The sequence below is a fragment of the Aulonocara stuartgranti genome (assembly GCF_965226115.1).
Source record: "Aulonocara stuartgranti genome assembly, chromosome: 3".
NCBI classification, from domain to species: domain Eukaryota; kingdom Metazoa; phylum Chordata; class Actinopteri; order Cichliformes; family Cichlidae; genus Aulonocara; species Aulonocara stuartgranti.
The window spans coordinates 41,729,607-41,748,680 of record NC_138941.1 but is presented as its reverse complement, the minus strand read 5'-3'; the positions used below and the strand labels follow the sequence as shown (position 1 = coordinate 41,748,680).

Sequence of the window (19,074 nt, the reverse complement as noted above, 5' to 3'; positions counted from 1 at the left end):
AATAGTCATTCTGTGGAAAAACTGGAGAAGTAATTAGTCGCTCAACCACACAACATTAAATAGCAAATAAATCCATCTTCAAAAGTCTCTGTGCTTAAATTCCTGAACTTAAATTTAAAGAAAACTGGCTGCTCAAGACAGGCCAAGTGTAACTTTGTGTTACTACTTCTGCCACAGCGCAGTCTGGATTTTCCCAGCCCTTGTAGGCAGGGCTGCTGAAGCACCTTTGAATGGGAAGGACATATTTAAAGAGGCACAGATCACTGTTGATGTCGAGACAGTTCAAATTATAATTTATGTCAGGTCTCTGGTCTTTCTGTTAATTTACATCTAAAATATGAGCATTTCAATAATGTTATTCAAACCATATGTTGAAAAACTGTGTCATTATTTGTTAATGCATAATAAACTAAGCTTACTTCAATTGGACTCTAAAGTTTGGATTCTGAGCTTTAGATATTTGTAGATTACCACTTGAAGCTACATGTGAGAATGTGGAAGAACACTGTGGAAGACCAAGACAAATCTGTAACTGATGACTTACCAAAATGAGCACAAAAGTAACTGTAGTGTTTCACACTAAAGTGAAAGATGTTTAATTTCCTCAGCAGTGAATAATAAAAGATTTGGAGTTTGTTTAGTAGCTGTAGCTTTATGAAAATTTAAGTGTTTTTAAAATGTATTAAATCAACAATGCTTTTTTTGCCCTGTGAATTTTTACATATACTGTTTGCTCTTAAAATAAACTCTTTGAGAATGAAAAATCTAACATATTTATATAATTTGTTCAGCAATTTGATCTTAACAAACTGATGCCACTTCTCTAACTGTAGAGGCTAAGCCTACGGTTGAAGCGACTGAGGTGGTCGTTAACGGGGGTGACGCGATGTCACTGGTACGTATGAATTAAGTAAACAGTCCAATAACTCCAGTACTTCTTATCTTGTCCTTTTTGGTCTTTATTCCCATATCATCTTAACATAACAGCGCAGCGGTCTCAAACTGTTTGCCTTCTTACAATTAATGACACACCTGACGCCGATTACGTGGGTCTACCTTAAATACCTTTACATGAACAAAACAGAAAAAGGTGACCTCTAGCGGCCACATAAGGTATTAACCCAAAAATGGCTCCTACACCCTTGTTTAAAGAATCAATGTAATGTATACTATTGTTCACTGCATGACATCTGCCCATAAAGGACCTCATCACATGAATCAGTCACTGCCACAAATCTCCTGAGCTTATTTACCTCCTTCTTAGTAAAAGCCATATCTGTAGAATTCTCTTTGATGTTTTAAAGCTTGAGTTAATGACAGAGCTCACATAATTACTGGTAAAATGTCTTTCTCAAAACCATGTTAAGACATAAATATGATTTAGAGTTATACTCTGACAGCTGAAACACCCTGTAAAGTACCTGCAGAGTAGGTAGGTGAGCTGAAAAGCCCCTGAAAATTAAATGCGGACTTTTTGCATTGCTGGGTGTATGAGTTTAAGTATGAGGATGCGATACTTGAAAAGTGAAAGTGAAACAAAAACAGGCACTCACAGAGCGGTACAACCAAGTTTTAGACGGGCTGAAAGTTCTCGTGTTAGTGTAGAATTGCAGATAAAATGGATGAATATCCGTATCCACTGTTTTTTGAAGCCACTGACTTTACAGACAGAGAGAAGGAGAAAGTGAGGAGATACTTTCAGAAAAGGCGAGACTCCGGGGGTGGCGACTGCGGAAATGTAGAAAAACTCGGAGGAAGCGTTTATAAAATCTGTTTCAAGGAAAAAGAAGGTAGGACAGTCGGTTATTTGTAAAATATTTTTTTGGGGGATTTGTGTTTAATTGCAGGCTGTTTCAGTGACTCTGTTTATGGATGTTTTACAGATCAAGAGAGAGTTTTGCAGAGGAAGTTTCACACCATCACTCTTCCGAGTGGAGAAGTGCGGCTGACCGTGAGCAGGACAAATTCGCAACAGACCTCTGACCAGCCATCGCCAAGCCAATCACTGGTACAGTTTACTGCACTTTCAAACATGACTTTTGGTTACAGTAAAAACTCAGCGTCAGAGCCGGATAATGTTGCGAAACCAGTTTTAGAGGAGTTAGCCTCCAGGGAAAGTTGGACCGCTGAGGACAATATTGACAAAAACAGATCATTGTAAAATATTTAAAACACATTGCAAGTACTGCAAAGAATACATTCTAAATAGTAAAATTCGATGTCAGGGACAAATTTACAGAATGTGTTTGTTGTTTTAGAAGAATATCAGTGATGTATCACTTCCTCTTCTTACAACATTTGGGCAATAGACACACCAGCCACTTTAGTTTTGGAAGTATATGTTTGCTCCACTTTTGCTGTGCCATCTTTGTTATTCATCGTTATTATTATGCCTCAGATGTTTTCAGTGTGTCAGCCGGTGATCGGCTGTGATCAGCTGATCACGGGGCCGGGGTTAAAAGAGAGACGCCACCCACCTGTTCGCCGCTCAGACATCAGTATCTTCATGTCAGGAGCTCCGAAACTCTGCCGACGTCAGTCTCCCCCTGATTCAGCAACCGTGAGTTACAATCCCTTTCAACCCTTTTTCTCTTCCCGGCTCCGCTCGCTCTCTGTCTGTAACGACCGTTCCGAAGCCACGCTTCGTGCTCTGGTCATTACTAGAATAACTGCGTGTCTGCTCCAAACCCACCGCTAGCCTTGCCGCGCTTGGGTCTAGCCAGCACGCCACACGGGCACGCCGAATTACTGTGTGTGATCCGCCCGGCCGTGACAGGATGTCTGAGCCGCATATAGACCCAGCGGAATTCGAACGGCTGAAAGCCGAAGTGTTATATCTTCGCGGTGTGGTGGATCGGATGAGCACAAAGATGGAGTCTCTCACCGAAACTGTCCTCCAGCTTTCCTCTTCCGTCACCTCGCTGCAACGTCAGCCAGCGCCGGTGAGCGCTGAACCCCGGATCGGACTACCCGACAAGTGGAACGGAGTAGACGGCCGGCCTGATGGATTGCTCGCCACCTTAGACATGATGTTTGAATGTCAACCCACTAAATACGCCACTGCCCGTGCAAAAGTGGCGATGCTCACCTCTCTCTTGTCTGGCCAGGCTCAGGAATGGGCCGCGGCCCTCTACAACAATAAGTCTGCAGCGTGTAATGACTATGCTCTGTTTGTGGAGGAGTTAAAAGAGACTTTCGTTCCCCCCAGCAGTGAAGTGGAAGTGGAGTCACAGCTGCTTCATCTACGCCAGGGCAGCCGACCAGTCTGTTACTTCGCCTCCCAATTCCGCACCCTGGCTGCTAAGCTTCAATGGGGAGATGCTTCTCTGCGCTCCATCTTTCTAGAGGGGCTGGCTGATTACATCAGAGACGAGATGGCCGGCCGCGAGGCCCCTAAAACCCTGGATGAGGCCGTGGACCTTGCGCTGAAGATTGACCAACGTGTGATGTCGCGGCCTCGCCATACCCCTCGGGCCTTCAAACCCTTCCAGCCTCAGAGGACCACGTCTTCGCGACCTCCTCCCCCCTCTGATGGAGCCACGGCTAGCCCAAGCAGCACATCCAGCGAGGAGCCCATGCAGCTGGGTGGACTCCCCAAAGAGGAGAAAGAAAGACGCTGGCGTGAGGGCCTCTGCGCCTACTGTGGATCAGCTCGACACCGTCGTCCCCAGTGCCCGCTACGGCCGGGAAACGACGACGCCAGGTAGACTGCGGGGGTGTCCCACCTGGCCCTTCCCACTCCTCCGATCCCTCTCGTTTTCTGTTACCGGTCACATTTCACCTGAAACACCAACAGCTCTCATCCGAAGCCCTCCTGGACACCGGAGCCGCCGAGAACTTCATCGACCAAAAACTAGCCTCTCGGCTTCGCATCCCATTGACTTCCGTCGACCGATTTCTCCCGGTGACCTCAGTAGACGGGCGACCACTCCAACCCTACCCGGTCCAGTTCCAGACCCAGCCAGTCCGCATGTCTGTCGGGGATCATCAGGAGGAGATCCGGTTTCTAGTAGTCTCGGCCTCTTCCTCTCCTCTCATCCTCGGATACCCCTGGTTCCGTCGACATGACCCCCACGTCTCCTGGTCTTCCTGCCAGATCCTGGACTGGGGTCCCCGGTGTTCACGCCGCTGCCTTCTCCTCCGGACTGGACAGGACTCAAAGTCAGAAGAGGCGTCACCCCCGGAGCCCGTCGATCTGGATAGGATCCCTCCGGCTTACCATGACCTGTCCGAGGTCTTCAGTAAGAGGCGAGCCTCCGCTCTCCCTCCTCATCGCTCCTACGACATGGCCATTGAGCTCCTCCCGGGAGCAGTCCCTCCTCGTGGTCGCCTGTTCTCGCTGTCAACCGCAGAGAACAAAGCCATGGAGGAGTACGTCGCTGAGGCTCTCCAACAGGGCTTCATTCGCCCGTCTACCTCCCCTGCAGCTGCGGGGTTCTTCTTTGTAAAGAAGAAAGACGGCGGGCTTCGCCCCTGTATAGACTACCGAGGCTTGAATAAAATCACTGTTAAGAACCGCCATCCTCTTCCTCTGCTATCCACCGCGCTCGATTCCCTCTCCCAGGCCTGCATCTTCACCAAACTAGACCTACGCAGCGCTTACAATTTGGTGCGGATTAGAGAAGGGGACGAATGGAAGACGGCCTTCATCACCCCTAACGGGCACTGGGAGTATCTGGTGATGCCCTTCGGCCTCTGCAACAGCCCTGCTGTCTTCCAACACCTGATCAACGATGTCTTGCGGGACATGCTGGGCCGATGGGTGTTTGCCTATCTGGATGACATCCTGATCTACTCCCGCACCGAAGTGGACCATATTCGCCATGTGCGGGCCGTGCTAAGCAGGCTGCTCGAGTACCAGCTGTTCTGCAAACTGGAAAAGTGTGCCTTCCATCAACGGTCCACTACCTTCCTGGGCTTCACCATCTCCTCCAATGGCCTGACCATGGACCCGCAAAAGCTCCAAGCCGTGACCCAGTGGCCTCAGCCTTCCAGCCTTAAGCAGCTACAGAGCTTCCTGGGCTTTGCCAATTTTTATCGGCGCTTTATCCGCAATTTCAGCACCATTGTCGCGCCACTGACATCCCTCACTAAACCAGCTAACCTGCCCAGGCCCTTCTGCCTCCCCCCTGGTGCGAAACTGGCCTTCCGAGACCTTATCCGTCGGTTTGCTACAGCTCCCGTCCTGCTCCACCCTGATCCTGCCGGAGATTTTGTGGTGGAGGTGGATGCCTCCGATGTCGGCGCTGGCGCCGTCCTCTCTCAACACGGCCCGGATGGAAAACTTCACCCGTGCTGCTATTTTTCAAGGAAGTTCTCTGACACGCAGCGACGGTATGGTGTCGGCGACCGGGAACTCCTGGCCATCAAGTGGGCCTTGGAAGAATGGCGGCATTGGCTCCTGGGAGCGAAAGAACCATTTCTGATCTGGACTGATCACCAGAACCTGATCCATATTCGTTCTGCCAAGCAGCTCAACCCAAGGCAGGCCCGTTGGGCCTTATTCTTCGAACCGTACAACTTCCACCTCGCCTACCGCCCTGGCTCCAAGAACACCAAGGCAGACGCCCTCTCCAGGCAGTTCACCCAGGACGACTTCACGTCAGACCCTGGACCTATCCTACCGTCTCATTGTTTCGCTGCCCCCCTTCGGTGGCCCTTGGAGGACTCTATCCGGGACGCCCTGACCGCCGAACCGCCTCCGCCGGAGACCCCAGCTGGGCGGCTCTATGTGCCATCCCGGTGCCGTCGGGAGGCCTTGCTCTGGGCTCACTCCTCCCCGCTCTCTGGTCACCCCGGGCCCGACAGAACCCTCCAGCTCCTCCGTCGTGCCTTCTGGTGGCCCTCCATGACTCGGGACGTCCGTGACTTCGTTTCCGCCTGTGACACCTGTGCTCGGGCCAAGTCCTCCACCCAGCCGCCCGCTGGCGACCTTCACCCTCTCCCGGTGCCGAGACGTCCCTGGTCCCATGTCGGCCTTGACTTTGTTACCGGCCTTCCATCTGTGGACGGTCTTGACACCATCCTCACCTTTGTGGACCGGTTTTCTAAGGCGGTGCACCTGGTCGCCCTGGCCGGCCTCCCCTCCGCCAAACGGACGGCCGAGCTCCTCCTGGACCATGTCGTCCGGCTTCACGGATTCCCCAAGGACATAGTCTCCGATCGGGGGCCACAGTTCACCGCCAGGTTCTGGAAGGCCTTCTGCCGCCTGATTGGAGCGTCTCCCAGCCTCTCGTCCGGCTATCACCCTCAGACCAACGGGCAGGTTGAACGGACCAATCAACAGTTGGGGCGCTTCTTACGGTGCTTCGTCTCCGCCCAACCGTCGCTATGGCCTCGTTACCTGGTGTGGGCTGAGTTGTCTCATAACCTTCACATCTCTTCCGCCACCGGTCTCTCGCCCTTTGAGGTCTGTTATGGATTTCAACCTCCTATCTTCAGCCATCAGGAAGCGGAGGTCGACGTGCCGGCTGCTGAACGGATGGTCCGCCGCTGTCGCCAGGCCTGGATCAAGGCGCGGGCTGCCATTTCCCGGGCCAACGCTCTGTACACCCGGCAGCATCGTCGCCGCCACCGCCCGGGTCACCCCTTCCAGCCGGGGGACCGCGTCTGGCTCTCCACTAAGCACCTACGGCTGCGCGGCGAGTCCAAGAAGCTCGCTCCCCGGTTCGTCGGCCCGTACGAAGTCACCGCCCGGCTCAACCCCGTGGCTTACCGTCTCCGGCTTCCGCCCGCCATGAAGGTCCATCCGGTTTTCCACGTCTCGCAGCTTAAGCGGCACGTCGCTTCCCCACTGGCGCCCCCCTCCCGGGCCCCGCCCCCGCCCAGGATCGTCGATGGGGGTCCTGTCTACACTGTCCGTCGGATCTTGGACTCCCGTCCCCGGGGCCGGGGGGTCCAGTATTTGGTGGACTGGGCTGGCTACGGCCCTGATGAGCGCTCCTGGGTGCCGTCCCGCTTCATCTTGGATCCTTCCCTCATCTCGGATTTCCGTCGCCGCCGTCCTGGCCCGTCGGGTGCCGGTCCTCGGGGGGGGGGTCCTGTCAGCCGGTGATCGGCTGTGATCAGCTGATCACGGGGCCGGGGTTAAAAGAGAGACGCCACCCACCTGTTCGCCGCTCAGACATCAGTATCTTCATGTCAGGAGCTCCGAAACTCTGCCGACGTCAGTCTCCCCCTGATTCAGCAACCGTGAGTTACAATCCCTTTCAACCCTTTTTCTCTTCCCGGCTCCGCTCGCTCTCTGTCTGTAACGACCGTTCCGAAGCCACGCTTCGTGCTCTGGTCATTACTAGAATAACTGCGTGTCTGCTCCAAACCCACCGCTAGCCTTGCCGCGCTTGGGTCTAGCCAGCACGCCACACGGGCACGCCGAATTACTGTGTGCGATCCGCCCGGCCGTGACACAGTGGCTGACAGTTCTCAGGCTTCTTTAACTTATGAGTCTTGCTTTTGATACAAAGTTTAAAATATAAGTGTAGTTTAGTGTTTAAAAAATCAAGCCCTTCCCTGAAAAATACATCATGTGGATAGCACAGCATGCTTTTGCATTAAAGCCTTTGTAGACAAGTAAGTAACCCATGCCATGTATGTCACTCCACCTCCATACCATCAAAGATAATGCTTTTCAGAACATGGGTGACAACAAGCAAGATGGTGATACACTCATGGGACACTTTACTTTCACCTTGATAGTACCAAGTAAGACTTCAGTACTGCTTTAAATCGTTGCTGTTAGTTTTTGATTGTAATGAGTTGTCATTTGAGATACTTTTTCTTTCCTATCAGCTCGAAGCAGTCTGGCCACTAAACTAGCACACAGATAAAAAAAAAAACAAAAAACAAAAAACATCATGTTTTAAATGATTCACAAATTATTTCATTCTGCTTTCATTTACATTGTACACAATAGCCTAATTGTTTTAGAAACAGGGTTGTGGTGTATTTCTGTTATAAGACAGTGTCATAGTCAGACATAACAAAGAAAAACAAAAACATATTAACAGAAATGTTAATGTTAATGTCAATCTGTTTTATCTACATAGGACTGTATGAATCTGTACCACTGGCAACTGCTGTGAAATCCAGTTTTTTGTGAAACGAGTTTATTTAGGAAACAAATACTTATACTTGTCTTTTTTTAAGAGGTGGTGATTAAAATGGTGTTTGGATGTTGGATGGATGTTGAGGTGCTAGGGCTGTGCGATATGACTTTAAATAAAAATCATGATTAATTGAACGCAATGACACACAAACTAGGTTTGTGCTGTAAATATGCTGAACCACTAAAGCTGAGATATTTTTGGTATTTTCTCATAGTTTTCTTCTTTTTGATTGATGTTGTGTTTACTAAAGTCAATTGGGCATTGGGCTCGGCGTTTCAAGTTTCCTCTATGATGGTTGTCATGCCACAGACGACATAGCAGAGATAGTACATAATGGGTGAAGTATTAATAAGTATAAAGAGAAAAGAAATAAAATACATGACATGGCAAAGATAACGTCAATTAGAGGTTTTGAAAGAGGGTTATGATTCATTTTTGACTTACTGCCCAGACCTATGTGGTACACAATAAGTAGCATATCTTATAGCATAAACTCACAGATTTGTTTGATTTCTTTCCGTCTTTTAGACCTCAACAAACCCAAACATAAAGGGTCTTGAGAAGACTTTCAGGATAGATGTTTTCCTGATGTTTTTCCTGAGAGACAACTGTAAAGCATACAAATTTTTTGAAAAACAACTGTCGTCAATCGGCTGCACAGTGGAGCTAAATTTTGATGAAGAGGAGGTTTTGGTTAGAGGGGAGGTTGACAAGGGTCCAGGAGGAGGTTTTGGTGGTGCTGCAGAGAAATGGGAGTATCAGGTGGATCAGGTCTTCGTTCAGCTCACCGAGACCTACAACTGTTTTCATGTACTTGAGCCAAAACAGATGAAAATGGTACTGCAGGACTCGGCCTTTAAGACAGATGATATCAAAGTTTACACAGAGAGTGGCTATGCTGTGGTTGTAGGAGAGGTTGATGCCATGAAGGAGAAGATTGCAGTTCTGGAAAAAAGCCTACCCACCAAAAAGGAAATGCCGATTGTGGAGAAGAAGTTCAAGCTCATAGAAGAAGACTTCAATCGAGAAATGCGTGCTAATTGTCCAGAGGTTGCAATCATCAGAGGTAGTGCCATGATCACTTTGGAGGGCCCTGACAAAGAGGTGCAGTCAGGAGCTGCAAAACTGGTCGAACTGATTAAGAACGTAAAGGAGAAGAGCGTTAAGTTCCCTACAGCTCTGCTAACCTTCATGAAGACCAGTGATGCCATCCCAAAATACCAAACTCGCTTCCAGCAAAGGCTCAGAAACCCTGTTTTCTTTGAGGTGGGTGCAGATCTGGTTCTGTCCAGTTTGTCCTCTGATGCTCTGAATGAGGCCGAGGCAGCAGTAATGAGAGACCTTAAAGTGACCACTGTACAGCTGCAGGGTGCAATAGATCTCAACAGGTTGAAAGAAATTCTGACGAAAGCCAAGAACGAGGCAAACAGTAGAGAGTTCAGAGTGGACATCAGCTACATGCCAGGCGCCAGGGGAACCTCAACAACCAAAGTCCGACTGGTGGGCTTCAGTGAAAATGTGGCCAAGCTCAATGAAGTTCTTCATGACTTCCAGTTGAATCAAGTTTCAACTCAAGAAACCATCAATCTGCTTCATCATGACACTGTCTACTGTTTTGATAAAATCTTAGACTTGATTGGCATGAAGCAGACCAAGGTGACCTTACAAGCCTCACATTTTCCAAATCCTTGTGTGTTTGTGTCTGGTCCTCGATGTCATGTTCAGGAGGTCAAGAAGGCCCTAACATCAACTCTAGACAGTGTTGTAGTAGACACTTTGACTCTAGATGGACCAGGGGCTCAGCAGTACTTCCAGGAAGAGGGTAAAGTGACTAAAGAGCTGATAGAGGGTTCCTGTCACGTCATTATCCGAGAGAAGCAAACTGCAGCCACCCCAAACGTGCAAAGACCACGAAACACCAGCAGACTCAGCGACACACCTAGATCTCTCAGCTACAGCAGCAGCATGTACAGCACAGTTGGAAACTCTGCAATCAACAGAACAAACCTGAAGATCAAACTCAGCAGTTTAGAAAATGAACAGGTTTGATTATTTCCATTCAATTCTATTTCCCATAGTCTCAAAATAAAATATCAACATTCATGTTATTCAATATTATTTCTGCAGGCGGATGTTCTGGTGGTCCCCATGCTCAACAAGCAGCTGACTTCTACAAATATTGGCAACAATTTGTTGGCCAAAGCTGGGAATGTATTAAAGTTAAAGTTTGATTCAGTCTTAGCCAGTTGTGCCCTCGCCCCTGGTGATGTTCAGCTGGTTGATGCACCTCCATCTCTGGGCTGCTCCAAGATTTTCTTCATTGAGTGCTTGCCTTGGGACGGAGTAAGAGGAAAGAGCGTTCAGGTAAAATTGAGGACATAATACTTATAGTGATGGAAAAGATCAAATTCATTTACCTTTAGAAGTACATGAATGAATTTCCTTTGGGATTGGTAAAGTTTCATGAAATTAAATAAAGTACCATTTCTGTGTATAGTCTGTGTATAGTAGTTTGGAATAACTTGATGTTATATGGCACAAACTTATAGAATGAAATCTAACTGTATCATAGTTTAAAAATATATAACTTTTGATTTGCAGGCTCTTGGTAACGGTCTGAAGAGGTGTCTGGAGCTTTGTGCACAGCTGAATTTGGGTTCAGTGGCCATTCCAATCATTGGGCCAGGAATTGTTTTACAATACCCGCTGAGAGAAGCTATTCAAGTGTTGACCGACATCATTCACCAGTTTGGATTATCTGCATCTTCTGGATCTCTTACAAACATCCACATTGTCATTAAACCTGGTTACCCTGATTCTGAGGCGGTCAGTGTCAATCGATATGTCCTGATCTGACATGTAACATGCATATCATACTATATCACTTAATTTATAAAGCACTTTAAAAAACAAAAACAGGGCTGTTCTGACCATGCATCAATTCTTTATCGTGTTATTCTGTGTTTTTATCTACAGTGCTACCACGATGTCTACAAACAGCTCAGCTTAAATATGAACCAGGGAGGCCAAGGTAAACTTGCACTACTCATACTGTCTTCAGTATGTGACATTGATGCATAGTGAGCAGATAAAAACCATTCAGCCAGTGTCATATTTTACCATCTTCATCAGCACCCTCAGTATCAGAATAAATTTCAGACAAAATCTAATGTGTGGTGTTCTTCATCTCAGCAATCTTCAGGTCCCTCACCAGTGACCTAGATGACATTGTCATGATACTGGAAAGTGGAGTTAAACTACATGTGGTGTTTGGTGACATCACTAATGAGACTACAGATGCTGTGGTGAACACAACAGACTTCCAAAATTTTAACCTTGGTAGGTGAAACACAAAGGCAGGAAGGCGTAGTGAGCAGGATGTTCACCCTGTAACTGTAAAGTTATTTTTAACCACAATGGTAGCATAGCTCTCTGTGGATGCCAAAGGCAGACAGCTATTTATGAATATTTGCTCAGAAATGGGGATGTATATTTGAATGTAATCTTTGAAGATTGAAGTTTTCATTTGGCATATACTTATGAACTGGCACATCATGAAATGAGCACAAGTAGTCATGGTCCCACAATGTATGTAATTAGTCAGTTACTTATACTTTACATTTAATGTGCATGTGGCTGCAAAACTAACTACTAGTTTACATTTTGTATTTTATATCTCGTACCTATCATGGTTGTAGTTTCACATTTTTTGTCCAAGTGCGGATCAGGCAAATTCAGCAGCATTTCCTATAAATACTTGTAGATTGATTGTGAAATAGAAACAGATCATGTGGCTTGAGTCACTGTCAGAGGAATCAAAACTAAGAAATCAAATGGGTAGAATGTCTGATATTACACTGCATGCATCTGTCTTAGAGTAGTTGAAATTGATTGAGATTTGTCCACAGCTATTTGAATGATTGCAATGAAACTAATGTAAAAAATACATCTAAGGTTGTTACTAGGTCCAGATTTATGTATTCATTAATTTTTTATTCTTTTTCTTCTCCTTCTAAGATGGGGTATGCAAAGACATCTTAACTGTAGCTGGACCACAGGTGGAAACTGAACTGAAAGCAGGTGAGAAAAAGAGAAGCAGCTATTTATCTTCTTATCTTACTTATCTGACTCTCACTCATGCTTCCTGTGTCACTTTCTGTGCAGCAAAAGTGGACCGAGGAGAAATTTATGTGACCCAGTCTGGAAACTTCCCCTGTAAAGCAATTTTTCATGTATGTGGACAAAGAGATGAAGCCCTTATTGAACAACTTGTGTGTGATATCATTTACTATTGTGAATGGTATAAATACAGCTCTGTGGCAATTCCGGCCATTTGTGCTGGTAAGTATTTTTTTTTGGCATTCTAAGAATTTATTGTGCTACACACACACACACACACACACACACACACACACACACACACACACACACACACACACACACACACACACACACACACACGCACGCACCCCTAAATGCAAGTGGTGTTTTTCCAGGTGCTGGTGAGTTGGACCCTGCTGTTGTGGCAGGAGCTATTCTTCAAGGGATCAAGTCTTCTACATCATCAATGAACAGCCTCACCAACATCCGCCTCATCCTGATTAAGATCGATGTCTTCTTGGCTTTTAAAGAGGAAGCGATGCAGATGTATTCCCCAGCTGTCATCAACAGAGGTGACAGAAATATTCACAAACTGACATCTTGTGTGGTTATTTAGTGTAGTGATTTTTAAAATAAAAGCAGATTAAAAATTATTTTACTTATTTGTTTGATCCACCTTCCAGTGTCATTTCAAGAACAACAACAGCAACAACAGTCTGCTCCTAGTGTGAGTGCATACCTCAGCAGTCTCCAAATCAGCTCCACAAGTCAGCAGTCTGTCTTCACATTTCTGGGTCTTTCCAGAACGGACATTGATGATGCCATGGAAAAGCTGAAGCATCAATATCAGACGCAGTGCTCCAGTAAAACCTTCTCAAAGGAGGAACTGGAACTCCTCAACCAGGATGACATGATGGAGCTGAAGGAGCTGGTGGAGTCTGAAGGTCTATTCATGCAAACTGATCAGTCTGGCGCCCTAACAGTGAGCGGGCTAAAAGACGGGGTCACCTGGGTGATGCAGAAAATGAGTCAGTGTCAGTACATGACCCTCACTAGAGAGGTGAGAGTGAGGGAGGAGGAGGATGTTTACAACAAAGTGGTTTGGTGCATCCTGGCAAATAATGGTAACTGGGAAAGACTTCCCAAATCAGCTAATCACCAATTGGAAAAAAACGAATTAACAGAAGGAATAACAGATGCACAGGGACTTATATGGGAGGTTGATGTACAGGCAATGGTGGCCACACGACCACTGAGCAGACAGACGACAAAGCTGAAACGACTTGAGAATCTTCCAGGTGAGTAGATAGTTCTCAGAGATGTTACAAAAATGAGCCAGACTGATACTGGAGTTTGATGCTTGAGAGTAATATAAACTTCAATAAACAAATGTTAAGGTTTTGAAAGAAATAATTCTACTAAAAAAGTATTAAAAAATGTACTTGTAAAAATAGTTGCAAAAGTCACTATGAGGAATGACAGTAACAGTAAACAGTTTTGAAACAGGAAATGTCAAAATTTCAATATCAGAAATATTAAAGTCTCTCCTTATCTGCTGATTTCAAATTGCATTGCAAAGCAGTGTTAAATTGGCGTCAGAAGGGCACCAATATAGCAAACAGTGTTAAGACTGATATGTGGCTGGACTGAACCAAATCCCAATTTTAAAACATCTATGCAATGTGTAAAAGTCAATGACAGCTTTATTGCTAAGCTCTTAAAAATACAAAGAAACAGAGGAGAAAAAATACTTTTTCAACTTCTTAGAAAACACAAGGCACAGAGGAAAAGAGCTGAGAGAGAACACAACAAAGGGCAAGGGAAGATTGATGAGACAGAGGAAAGAACTGGACACGAAGCGCAAGAGACGAAATACCACCAAAGTAAAACAGGAAGTAAAAGATGACAGACTCACAACATGAAAGTGTGACAGAGAGACAGAAGATAAACATAGAGACACAGCTGAAGGAACAGAATCGGAATAGAAAAGGGCTTTAACAAACTTATCATCAGTTAAAGAAAGCAAGCACTAAAGTCACAGAAAACAGGAAATTCAAAAGACTAAGGAGCTAAGCTAAGTCCAATGCCAAAACCAAAACACAGAATGAACCGAAAAAACTTTGGAACAGGAGAAAAAAACAAGGACAAACAAGAATACACAGTTAGAGAAATACTTAAGTGTCCCACAGAAGCCAAAACCCTGTGTCTAAGCCTAAACTTACAAGTTCTGTTTTTGTTCTTTTCATGCGCCATCCTACAAAAAAAAAACAACAACAACAAAACAAAACAGTTTCTTCTGTGTCTTCTCTTGTGTATACTACATTACCTGACTTAATAAAATATAACAAACATGTTGTCTTTTTCAGACTTTACTTTCCCTCTGTACTGGGACCCCATGGCTGCCAATGAGACTATGAAGGTGGTTTCTCTGGAGACTTCTTCTGCAGAATATCACACAGTAAAGGAGGCTTTCAAACGAACTGTCCCCAAAACTGTGATGAAGGTGGGTGGCTTTTCCTGCACAAGTACAAGTACATATATACACAAGTACATGCATACAAGCTGAAAAAGTTGATTGTGGCATTACAGTGCAAACTGGTGAGCATTACTGACTGTAATGTGGTCTGCTTAACTGGTCAGCTATCATGATACATGTTAACATTCAGGGATTGTATTAAGTGCACCAGACTTTATATCAGCAGTGCATGTGGTCATTATTTACATTTTTTGGTAATATAAAAGGTGTAACAAAAAGGTATTTCTTTTTTTTTAATCTAAAAATGGTAAAAATATTTTTCCATTGGAATTTCTTTTTCCTATATGAAGAAAGAATGTCCTGTAACCCGGGGCAACTGCAGCATCATCACATACCTGCTCTCCTACTAACCTCTGTAAATTTTGTATATTTTACTTTATTTAATTTTATATATATGTATACACACACACAGACACACACACACATATATGTATACATACATATTTGGTATACATATTGAGTAATGCGCATACATTCTTATATTTGTACATATATTTATTCTTATAATTCTCAGATTCCCATTCTTATAATTCTCTTGGTTCTTATGTTATTGTATTTTGCACACATCTGTTGCTTGTGAAGCTTGCACACAAGAATTTAACTCGCAGGGTCTATACCAGTGTACCTGCACATAAAAACAATAAAAGTGATTTTGATCCTTTTGTGTCCACACGTAAAACATGATTGGATTTAATTAATTTATTTAGTAAATTTATATATTAAAATCAAAATGAAAAAAGAGAAATACAGGAAATTAAAGAAAACAGAAATCAGTCACATTCTGTCAACAAATTAATTGCCACATTAAAAAAATAAATACATTATATTTTATTTTATCAATCAATTTATCTATCTATGTTGGATATTTGCAGTTTCCGGCCACCATATCTCTGTGGTCCATTGAACCGATGTCAATATATTTGCTCAGAAATGCTATGAAAAATTCAAACTCCCTACCTGAGAAATATCATGTTTCTAAAGTGTTTTTAATTTTTAAGTTTCTAAAGTTTTTAGTTTTGCAGTACGAAAGTCATTAATTATTAACTGCTGTAATCTAAACTTCTCATACCTGAAACACATGCCTCAGTTTATGGTTACCACCATAAAGACATGAACTAAGCCATCAGATGTAATTAATATCCACACTGCTTTGTTTGGCATCTCTTTGATCCTTTGGCTTCGGTCTCTCTTGTCAGATTGAACGTTTGCAGAACGTTCACCTGCGGCGCGCCTATGAAGCCCAGAAGAAGCACATTTCTGATAAGAACGCACACGAGGGAGGAGCAGCGGAGAAACCTCTGTACCACGGGACGACCCAGGAAAACTGCCACTCCATCATGACAACTGGATTCAACAGGAGTTTTGCTGGACAAAACGGTGATAATTGTTACTGAACAAGACAACATTTTTCTGTTGCTTCAAAACGAATCACTAGTGTTGACTTTGTCTTAGAAATTATTACCTCCTATACACCAAGGTTTTACATATACATGTAAGTCTTTACCGCTCTGATCACTCTGACATTGTGTCTATATTGGTCCACCATTACATGGTGACAGATTGATCATTTGCAGACTGCTTCAAGTATTTTATGGTCTTGAATGTGGTTGTATTTAACCATCATTTATAGACACAAACAGGACTCTTAGGATATTAAATGCAAGACTTACAATACTTACGTAATATATGTTGGAAGTCACCATGTTTTATCAATTCAAATCAATTCAATTCAATTTTATTTATATAGCACCAAATCACAACAAAAGTCGCCTCATATGATAACCTATTACTAATTCCTTTTTTTTCTTCCTACATTCAGCAACTGCATACGGTCATGGGACCTACTTTGCTGTAAACGCCAGCTACTCAGCCCAGCCCACCTACTCCAAGCCAGCTGCTGATGGTTCTCGGTTAATGTTCGTCGCCCGAGTCCTCACAGGCGTCTTCACTCAGGGCCAAGCTACCATGAAGGTGCTTCCACTCCGAAACAGCCAGCAGCCTCACAACCGCTTCGATAGCGCAGTGGACAAAATTGATAACCCTGCCATGTATATTGTGTTCCATGACAACCAAGCATACCCCGACTACCTCATCACATTCAAAGGAGATTAAGGGAAAAGTATTTTCTACTGTGGAAATATGAAGGTCCAAAAAGAACAATATTAAAGTTATATTTCTAACTACATAAAGATTTATGTAGTAACTGGAAGTGTGTGGAAAAGTTACATTTGTAAAGGACCCAGAAAATAGAAACTGTATAATTTTAATTGAATTTTGGTCGCATTATGCAAACATCTCAATCATCCAAGTAAGTAAATCCCAAAAAGTTGATTCTGTTCATTTGGATGTAGCATTTTTAGTGGGAGAAACGTTTCGTCACGCATCCAAGTGACTTCTTCAGTCTCAGCTGACTGCAGGTTTCCCCAACCCTTATAAACAGTGCATTTGCATAATGACTGAAACTACCACCAATGAAGGAACAATGGGCTGGCAGGTCAGTTCCTTGTTAATTGCGATTAATTAATTTGAAAAAAAAAATAACGCATTTAAACGCACTTTGCATTCCAATCAAACAAGAAATTTTGTCAATGCACAATTTCCTGGTATACCGATTACACTGATGCACACATCAGAGCTACAAAGATGGCGTGCCCAAAACCATAGGCTGCATCCTCCCGAGGACCCGGCCATTGCGGTCTATGTGGGCCGGGTCTTTAGAAGGTCGGGTAGGCCGGAAGTAAACGGCTGTGAAATTGGATGGTCTAGCCTTCAGATTTGCGTCACTGCTGTCTCGGTGGAGTTTAATAAACTCAGCCGTCTGCTCCTTGCTATCTAAAATATAACAGGGCACTGGAGTAAATTCTTGACCATCTCACACTTCTGTTTATTCAGTTTTCTTCGTTTCAGCTGTGTGAAAACTAAGGAGGAACCCACCCGAGGGATTAATAAAGTTTTATTTAATCTAATCTAATCTAATAACTTTAATCTCAGCCAAACCGATTTACTCACAAACAAATAAAACACTGAAAAAGCCAAACAGTAACATTTTTAGGTAATCTAAGTGACTTATATATTACGTTTTACCTGAGTAGCGAAAGACTGCGGTGATCTGAAAATGATGTGCCGTTCTCGACGGCTCTAGTGATCCTCGAGCTCCCGGCTGGCTATCGAGCTGGTGGGTAACAGACGTCTCCAACAACGTCGGAGCACTTTTGCAAATATGCGATGTCTTGATAAACCGAGCAGATATTTGAAGATTACACAGCTACATTCTCGCCTGAAAATATATTCAAAGTTTATTTTGTGACCCAGAAAGCGTAATAAGAGTAATATTAAAACTAAGTAGCTGGGCTGGGCCGCGCTATGAATTCTGGGATATGGTGGGCCACGAAGGATACACCAGACTCATCCTCCAAATCTGGGGAAAAGGAGGATGCATTTGTCTGCTGCATTTGGAGGAGTCTATGGTTTTAGACAGCCTTCGTCACCTGGCTGTGACGTAATTGGCCTACAAATGCGTCCTCAGGAGGATGCAGCCCATGGTTTTGGACACCCCCAGAATCAGAGTAAAGCGCGTTGCTAGGACTGGTCAAAGGCAAATTTAATTTCAAAAGAATGGCAGGCGGAAGCCTTGATAAAAGTGTGGTTTTGTGCAAACTGTGCAAAAAGGAGTTTGCATACAAGCACTTTAACCTTATGTTACTATCTAAATGCAGATGTAATGTAATGTAAATTTTAGAATATTATTAGCCTTTTTTACTTCAAAGTGTATATTTACTCCTCTTACCTCAGTCTGAAAGTGTATATTTATTCTTACTCTCTATATTTATTGCTATTCTTTTGCACTGAATGGAACTGGAGCCTCGTCGTCTCCAGTTCTCTATATACTGTACTGTATATAGCAGAGATGACAATAAAGTTTACTTTGACTTTGACTCTGAAAACATGTTGCAGCGAGCACAGAAACTGTGGGAGCTATTAGTGCTAGCAGTTCCAGTTTGAGTACCAACTAAAGGTGTCGGCAGCCCAAACTTGATGAAATGACTGGTTTCAGGACCAAAATTAGTAAGTCAACACCGAACAAACTCACAAATTCTCTTGCAAAATGGACTGTTCTGGACTGTAGAACACTATCAGTGGTAGAAGATAGGGGGTTAGAAAATGTCACATTGTCATTTGACTTTGGGTCCTGAAGCGGACTGAATTTAGGACCCAGATTACTCCGTGAGGCACCTGCCTACGGTAGCTGTAATGCTCCGACAATCCATCAAGTGGCGTGCGGCTTTGTAGCTTACTAAAGTCGTACTAAAACATTTTTTGACAGTTTTTTAA

At 44.4% G+C, this 19,074-nt stretch overlaps 1 protein-coding gene across 3 annotated transcripts; it reads left to right on the top strand.

Annotated features, from left to right (window-relative positions):
• Positions 1-1,548: 1,548 nt before the first annotated feature.
• On the top strand, positions 1,549-18,822 carry LOC309692707 (protein mono-ADP-ribosyltransferase PARP14-like). 3 transcript variants are annotated; one of them, XM_082511463.1, is made up of 14 exons: positions 1,549-1,790; positions 1,884-2,008; positions 8,634-10,148; positions 10,233-10,469; positions 10,707-10,931; positions 11,082-11,136; positions 11,298-11,444; positions 12,123-12,185; positions 12,270-12,446; positions 12,602-12,778; positions 12,890-13,504; positions 14,573-14,709; positions 15,939-16,119; positions 16,562-18,822. In XM_082511463.1, exons 1-14 carry the CDS (start codon positions 1,619-1,621, stop codon positions 16,852-16,854), a joined length of 4,119 nt encoding a protein of 1,372 aa, XP_082367589.1. In that variant the 5' UTR covers positions 1,549-1,618; the 3' UTR covers positions 16,855-18,822. The 3 variants fall into 3 exon arrangements, with proteins under 3 accessions (XP_082367589.1, XP_082367590.1, XP_082367591.1); XM_082511464.1 differs by lacking the exon at positions 11,298-11,444; XM_082511465.1 differs by lacking the exons at positions 15,939-16,119; positions 16,562-18,822 and having other exon boundaries at positions 13,974-14,668.
• The last annotated feature ends 252 nt before the right edge of the window (positions 18,823-19,074 follow it).